General features: G+C 40.7%; 1 protein-coding gene across 4 annotated transcripts; it reads left to right on the top strand.

Moving 5' to 3' along the window:
• Positions 1-3,581: 3,581 nt before the first annotated feature.
• On the top strand, positions 3,582-7,675 carry LOC125509141 (agmatine deiminase-like). Of its 4 annotated transcripts, none has more exons than XM_048674041.1 (11): positions 3,582-3,824; positions 4,325-4,438; positions 4,580-4,675; positions 4,763-4,838; positions 4,911-4,961; positions 5,278-5,321; positions 5,443-5,521; positions 5,819-5,953; positions 6,173-6,408; positions 6,621-6,761; positions 7,147-7,675. In XM_048674041.1, exons 1-11 carry the CDS (start codon positions 3,651-3,653, stop codon positions 7,258-7,260), a joined length of 1,260 nt encoding a protein of 419 aa, XP_048529998.1. In that variant the 5' UTR covers positions 3,582-3,650; the 3' UTR covers positions 7,261-7,675. The 4 variants fall into 4 exon arrangements, with proteins under 4 accessions (XP_048529998.1, XP_048530000.1, XP_048529999.1 ...); XM_048674040.1 differs by having other exon boundaries at positions 3,586-3,836; XM_048674043.1 differs by lacking the exon at positions 4,580-4,675.
• The last annotated feature ends 518 nt before the right edge of the window (positions 7,676-8,193 follow it).

Below are 8,193 nucleotides of genomic sequence, written 5' to 3'. Positions count from 1 at the left end.
ATTAATTCCTACTCCTTGCACCAATATCGATTATAAGGCGTCTCCATTGCCTGATGATCAGACATGTTGGTATGCGACTTTCTTTATTTTCAACTTCTTATTAAACCTCATCATTATCCTATTTGTCCATTTGATAAGTGTAAATATCAAAGCTCGTGTTCGAACATCGTGTGGGTACTATGTAGTTGAAAAGGGAGTCATGTGATTAGTTACTTGACCGGTGCTCTGGGTCATGTTATAATAAAACATTTGATACGATACAACCTTGAGCATCACGTTTCATGATACAATTGACATTCATTCTAAACCTTATAGTGTTGATGAGTGTGACGTGAAAGTTCTGATCCATGAAAAGCAATAATGATTTTACTTGCATATTTTGATATTATTTGCTTTGTATCAACTATAGACAATTGCTTTGTATCACCATCATTTAAGATCATACGCAATTACATCGAATTGATTAGAATTCATGCTAGTGTCATTCACAACCAAAAAAATATTTTTATCATCTATCTACTCAAGGACGAGTAGGGATTAAACAAGGGATGCTGATACGTCTCAGACTATATCCACAAAACCATACTCCTAATAACCTACGGTCAAACACCATAATAAATTTCACCTGGGAGAGGGGGAGTAGTTCAAATATATCCCCTGGTAACTTTTGAGCAAACTTACCATGTTGCACATGTTAAAGTTACCGTGCTTCTTATGATGTAGTTACTAGCCTTCTTACGATATAGTTACCAACTTTATCATGCCATTTCTTGTTACCAGTGTGCTAATGTTGAAGTTACAAGGATACACATGCCATAGTTTTTATCATGTTGCTCATGCCAACGTTATCAATGCTGAAATTAACCTTTTTGTTGACATTGTAGAAGGAAGAAGGATTCAGATTCCCCCATGACTACGAGTTTCTTTTTGATATTTTTGTGACAACATGTAAAATTGTTTGAGTTGGTTATTGGGTTTAGTAGCTACTTATTAGATATGGGTTCAAGTCCTCTTTTAAGCACTTTATTTCCTTTTTCTTCCCGCCTAGACTAACCGGCATAAAATTAGGAGAGATAGAAAAATTAGTAAGCTGGTTTGAAAATAAAAATCGTTGTAAGCATTGACAACGATCGATCGAAGGGGAGCTGGTGGGGTAGCGATCAAACAGTCTTTTGTTTCCTTTTCTGAGAGGAACAATGAAGCAAACTATGCCTTTCACGAGAAGCAAATATGTGTCTCTCGCAAAAGTTTTTTTTTCTTTTTTTTCTTTTTCGAGAGGCACTATTGTGTCTCTCGCGAAGTAAACCTGTGTCTCTACGAGAAGCAAATTTGTGCCTATCATGAAAGAAAAAAACATGTTTTTTTCCTTTTTCGAGAGACACAGTTGTGTGTCTCTCGCGGAAGTAAATTTGTGCCTCAACGAAAAGCAACTCTGTCCCTTTCACGAAAGAAAATTCGCTTTTTCACGTGATTTTTTTTTTAATTTTTGTTTTGTCTAAAACCTAGGGGGACGGGGCAAAAACCAAAAAACCATCTAAAACCCGAACACACAGGAAGAAAAAAGAAAATCCCGAGAAGACACCCAAAACGTGACACGCGACGGTGGCGCATGTTCAGTCCACCTAAAGTAATCTTTGAAGAGGACCTTTCAATATTATTAGTTGCTGAAATCACTAGTTGAGGAGTACTCATTACAAAGATCACTCCCACCTCCCCAGGTTGCGACAAGTGGTGTGCTGCATGTATGCCACTTGTCGCAACCGGGGAGTTTTCCATTTTTTCGTAGATTCGTTTATTCAAAATGTTTTATCTCTTAAACCATGCGTCCAAATCTTGAACCGTTTTCATCGTTGAATTCCTCGCGTCGAGATATTCAAAACTAGATCCCATGTTGATAGGTTTTGATGAACTTTTTTCACGAAAAAAATCGTACGAAAAAACCAACCTGGGAGCATGTTTTTTTTCATTTTCGAAAGAGGCACGTCCGTGCCTCTCGCAAAAGTACAACCGTGCCTCTCGCGGAAGTAAAACCGTGCCTTTTGCTGAAGGAAAAAAAACAAAAAAACACGTTTTTTTTTCTGTTTTCGAGAGGCACGATCGTGACCTCTTGCGAAAGCACAACCATGCCTCTCACGGAAGCAAAATCGTATCTCTCGCGAAAGAAAAAAAAAACAAAAAATGCGTTTTTTCGTTTCCGAGAGGCACGGCCGTGCCTCTCGCGAAAGCACAACCGTGCCTCTCGCAGAAGCAAAATCGTGCATCTCGTGGAAGAAAAAAAACAGAAAACACATTTTTTCCGTTTTCGAGAGGCACGGGCGTGACTCTCGCGAAAGCACAACCGTACCTCTTGCGGAAGCAAAACCCTGCCTCTCGTGAAAGAAAAAACAGAAAATGTGTTTTTTTCGTTTCCGAGAGACACGGCCATGACTCTCGCGAAAGTACAACCGTGACTCTTGCAGAATCAAAACCCCGCCTCTCGTGAAAGAAAAAACAGAAAACGTGTTTTTTTTTCGTTTCCGAAAGGCACGGCCATGACTCTCGTGAAAGCACAATCGTGATTCTCGCGGAATCAAAACCGCACCTCTCACGGAAGGAAAAAATAATATTTTTTTCCGTTTTCGAGAGGCACAACCGTGACTCTTGCGAAAGCATAACCGTGCCTTTCGCGGAAGCAAAACCGTGACTCTCGTGAAAGAAAAAAAGAAAACACGCTTTTTTCACGCAATTTTTTTTGACCTGAAGCTAAGGAAGACCGATAAAAAACCGAAACATCGAAAAAATAAAAAATGTTTAATAAAACAAAAACATGTGCAGAAAAATAAAAATAAAAACAAAATCCGAAGAAAGCGCCGAGAGCGCGACACGTGACGGGCGGCTGAGAGCGCGCCAAGTGACGCTGATAGTTACGAGGCTCCCGAAGGAGCGCTCGTCAACTTACTCTCTCGGGGCTGGCCCTCAGCGGTGCCGTGCCGGGATGACCCGCATGGTCAGGCCTTCGCCCGGCACGGCACGGCCTACCCAGACCCTTTTATAGTCGGGCCAGGCCATTTGGCCAGTTTTTGTGTCACGTTGATGATGTCCATCTTGAAAGGCGTGAGGCTAATGTTGAAGCCCATAAGTTAGCTAAATATACTGTCTTTATTTTTAGGGCGTCATGTGGGGCTTGACCAGCCACATGACCAGATTTGTATCCCATACCTTGTGGATTTTGAATAATAAAAGGCTTTTACCCTTAAAAAAAGGGAAAACTTTGTTTTTGCCAACTTTGTTTATGCCATTCTAGAATTTGACATCTTACTTTTGCCACTCTTAACTTTTGACAATACATTATACATCACAACTGCCATTCCATGATAAAAACGATGATTTTTCATTTTACTTTTGCCACTCTTTGCTTTTGACATGTATCACAATTGCCACTCTAAATTTTTTGATTTTGCCACGGAACGGCAAAAGTGATATATTGTCAAAATCTAAGAGTGGTAAAAGTGAAATGTTAAATTCTAGAGTGACTCAAGCAAAGTTGACAAAAACTAGAGTGGCAAAAACAAAGTTTACCCTTAAAAAATGATGATGTCCACCCTGACCAATTTGAGCGCAGGAAGCAAAGCTGAGATTGTCTCAAAAAAAAAAAGCAAAGCTGAGAATCGATGCCCACCCAGCTCCGGCTTCTCCGGCGAGGCTACCGAGCCGCCGCCGCCGCCACCGTCGCGGCGTCCAAGGCAGGGGCGGAGAGGAAGGTTCTTGATGGAACCCCGGCGGCGCTCGGCTTCCGGATGCCGGCTGAGTGGGAGCCGCACGACCAGTGCTGGATTGGGTGGCCGGTCAGTACTGAGGTGCTCTTGAGTCTTGACTCTTGAGAGACCTGGTTGCTCTTTCTTGAAGTTTTATTTACTTCTGTAAACATTTACAAGAAGGAGGCCAACACGGAACCCTAGCTAGATGATGAAAATTTCACAAAATTTCATTCATTTGCCGATTTGCGGTCTTTACATTTCGGAAATGTACCGTTGTTATGGTGAATTGGTGATTGCGGACCATACTGCACAATGTTGGTAGTTTTTATAAACAAATTTCTTCTAGTGAGATATAGTGGACCAATGGTTGACTACATTGGACGTAGTTAATTATGTGGTAGTAATTCATCTTTTTAGTATGATTTGTTCACCTTCATGTTGATGTTACTACTGATTTTAGCCTGTGTGGAATTGCGTGGCAGTTTGCCTTTGTGCTCTTCCGAAGAAATGCTTGCCACATTTCTCGCATGGCCTGACAGTTAAGGATTTGCACTGGAGGCTCACATATTTGTACTGCTATATGCCAGGATGCTCAAGGATTTTGGAGAGATGCGGCTGCCCCTGCTCAAAAAGCCTTTGCAAATGTTGTAGATGTAATCTCAAGGTTTGAGCCTGTCACTGTATGCTGTAACGCTGCCCAGGTATGCAGACTCATCCATCAGAGATTCCTTTTTTTTTTGGGATCATTTGTCAGAGATTCAGGATACGAATATCATCGGCTTCAATTTTTGTTGGTTTCACCCTAGAAGTTTACCTTTGTTCTATTTTTTGCACCCGTGGAGTACGCGAGGGTAGCCCATTTGATGGAACATAAATCCAATGTTAGAGTGGTAGAGATGAGCGCCTATCTTGTTTGGTTGCGTGATTTGGGCCCCAGTGTAAGATTCCCCCTCTCTGTTTTATGGAGGAAATCGCTGTACTCGCTGGAAATGGCTTTGTTGACCCACTATTTGTTCTATCATCAGTTTGTTGTGCGTGAAGGCGACGCAAGATCGAGGAGAGAAATTGCAGGGGTGGATTGGCAGTACAATGCATATGGAGGTACTACCTCCATCTCCACAGTCTGTGATATCAAGAAATATGTACCAACATCTAATTTGTGCTGTTATCAAGGTTATAATGATTTATTTGGGCCAGAAGATCATCAGCTCAATAGGAGAAAAGGTATATCCTGCCATTGTTTTGAACTACCGTACTTTTATTTTTATCATTATATTTGCACAGTTCTTAATGTACCCATAAAGTTGCAATATGTGGCTTATAGTCTTACTTTTTGGATATTACCGTGCATTTTTTTCTGCTACCACAGTTTTCTTTTATGTGAGAATATAGTTGACACATGCTTTCGGTGCATTCAAATGCCAAAGTTTTTCACTTAGAGCTTCAATTTACATGTTACTGCAACCTAATTCTGGAGCTCTGGGCAGCTAATGGGTAACATGTATTGAATTCAACAAACACTTCTTGTTTGGATCCACAGGACATGAAGAACATATAACTCAAGACAACCTTGTTGCCAGGAAGGTAATTTTTTACTAAATCCCAAATCACAAGCATTTAATATTTTTTGGCAACTAATCACTCTAGTTTGTCTTGTTTAATATTTGAGTTCTGGGTAGTGCTTACTATTATTTTTTATTTGTAGGTTTTGGAATTGGAGAGGATTCCTAGGTTTGAAACCAATTTTGTTCTTGAAGGTGGAAGCATTCATGTCGACGGAGAAGGTAGCATGGAGATGATCAACCCACTTAACTTCTTCCATGTTTCGAAAACACTTTCTGCTCTCTGAAAGATTAGAAGTGCTGGCCATTCTATTTCCCCCACTTTATTTGTCGCAGAAGTGCTGTACTGCATTCTTGCATCCTATGCTATTAGAAATTTTTATCCTTATAATTTGGATTTAGTAGAGCTCTCTTATATTTGAAATTTTTATCCTACTGATTCTCAGATTTAGATTTTGTAGAGCTCTCTAATATTTGCATCCTATTGCATAAATCAAAGGCACCTTCCCCTCTACACAGGAACCTGTATCACCACTGAGCAGTGTTTATGCCATGGAAACAGAAATCCCCATATGAGTAAGGATGAGATAGAGAACCAGCTGAAGACTCATCTTGGTGTGTCGAAGGTCATATGGTTACCCAAAGGGCTTTACGGTATGTTATTAAAAGTCAAAAACACCCCATATTCGTAGTGTATAAAGTGATTTTTTTTTCTTCTGTACCATTTACTTAAATTACAACCTCTGTAACAAAATGTAGGACGGTTTTTTGTAGCCAACTAAACCGAAAAACGTCTTATACTTTCTTACAGAGGGAGTATCATTTTGGTGCTTACATTGCTACCGACTTGCTACTGAGCCTCTGACTCTGCAGGGGATGAAGTGATCAGTGGGCATGTTGACAACATATGCTGCTTTGCGGGACCATCCACTGTCCTCTTATCATGGATCGACGACAAATCTGATCCTCAGCATGAACATTCAGCTGCCGCATTCGATGTTCTGTCCAATACCACTGATGCCAAGGGCCGGAAGTTAGATATTATCAAGATTCATGTCCCTGGGCCACTGTACATGACTGAAGAAGAAGCACAACCATTTCTAGGCTTGGTAAGGGTATTTGATACATATATTTTTAAGTTTTGCTTTGCAGTCTTACCCTAGTTCACCCGATGTTAAATTCCTTTACAACTTAAGCAAATTTACATGATTTCAGCTTTGCCGGTATTTGTTGGACAAAACAGATAGTTTCAGTGAGTACTCCTTAGGAGCTCGCGATATCTCACTGGTTCTTGTGTGGTGACAATGTATGATGGTTGCAGGTGGCATTAGGGCAGCAGAGGCTAGCTGGGTCGTATGTGAACTTCTACATCGCCAATGGTGGGGTTGTAGCACCAGCCTTTGGTGACAAGTGGGATGAAGAAGCACGCAAAGTTTTGGAGAAAGTGTTTCCCAAACACGAGGTAATATCTCCAGCCACACATTAGCTAGAAACTTAATCGGCGCCAGAGATTTTTCTCGTACCATCCTCCTATTCGTCTGGAGCCTTGTACTTATACTATCAGTAATGGGTGTTTAAGATTTCTTCGGGCCGAATGTGGATAGTCAGTAGCACTGCGAAGTTTGTCTATTGGAAATCTACTCAAATTGCTAACATTGGAGTCTTGTTAACATGTGCATATTATGCATAGGTCCATCTGTATCTTACTCGAAGGAGATTTTTCTTATGTCTCTCTCTCTATATAACATGAATACAGTCAATCTCAATGGTGCGGATTATACCTTTGTACACCTCTCTTTTTGTATCATGAGTTCATCCATGTGATGTGATTTTGCTGCCTGTTGCAGGTGGTGATGGTGGAAGGGGGGAGGGAGATTGTCCTCGGAGGAGGAAACATTCATTGCGCGACGCAGCAGCAACCTGCCGTTTGCTCCAATCCCTCTGATGCAGACACCATGTAGGATCAGGGTTGAGGGAAGGGGCGAGAAGCTGGCACCATGATGGACAGGCAAAAGAAAAGGAAAGAGGACACTACCAGCATATACGGTGGTACTGTTGCCCACTCGAAGATAGACAGTTCATGCCTGACGTGTCTCGTGGTCTCAGGGAGCAACAAGTCCTCTGAAAGTCTGCAAACTGAACGAAGCATACGCAAAGTTCAAGTGTTTCTCTCTTCTTCTTTCTTTTGCACAAATCTCTTCTAGGTAATTTGTAGTAATGTTTTTTTACTATTTCTAGGTTGCCTATTTTTCTGAAGCCTGGTTATTTTGCTGAATAGGAGGATTGTTCTGAAGCCTATTTCTAGGTTGCCTGTGAAATCATACAAATAACTCATACTATTTGGTTGCCTATTTTTCTGAAGCCTAGTCATGCACAGGACCTCCTTTGCAACTCTAGAAATTGTTCAGGAACTTATGAGTGAAATCATACAAAATAGTCTTTTCTATGAAATTGTTTCAGCCTCTTTGATCTGCCAGATTCTTACTGTGCAATCATAGAATAAAGACCAAATTGCATTGGCATGCTTCCCTGTATTCTATAGGGTTGATTGTTGCATGAATTTGCACCAAATAGTGATTGATCCAATAATAGAGAAAACATAGTATCTCCAAGATATTTGAGCCAAAATAATTTAATATAAAGTGCAGTGCAAATGATTCCTTAAAAAAAATATGTCTGCAAGCATACAAATTAAGCTGCCTGCATGAGATAAATCCGCAAACATCACAATCCCCCAAAACCCTTTATGTTATTTTTTTTCTGTGCGGGTCCTTATGTTGTTATTGACCGGGTGAAACAAAAAAAAAGTTATGTGTGAAACTATGGAAGATCTTCTAAGGATAAGCAATTCCATCAAACTGAGTGTATGGCATGCGGTACCGAGAATATCAATA

The sequence above is a fragment of the Triticum urartu genome, chromosome 5, assembly GCF_003073215.2.
Source record: "Triticum urartu cultivar G1812 chromosome 5, Tu2.1, whole genome shotgun sequence".
NCBI lineage: Eukaryota > Viridiplantae > Streptophyta > Magnoliopsida > Poales > Poaceae > Triticum > Triticum urartu.
The sequence above is the reverse complement of the archived record's forward strand: the minus strand, read 5'-3'. Positions and strand labels throughout refer to the sequence as shown.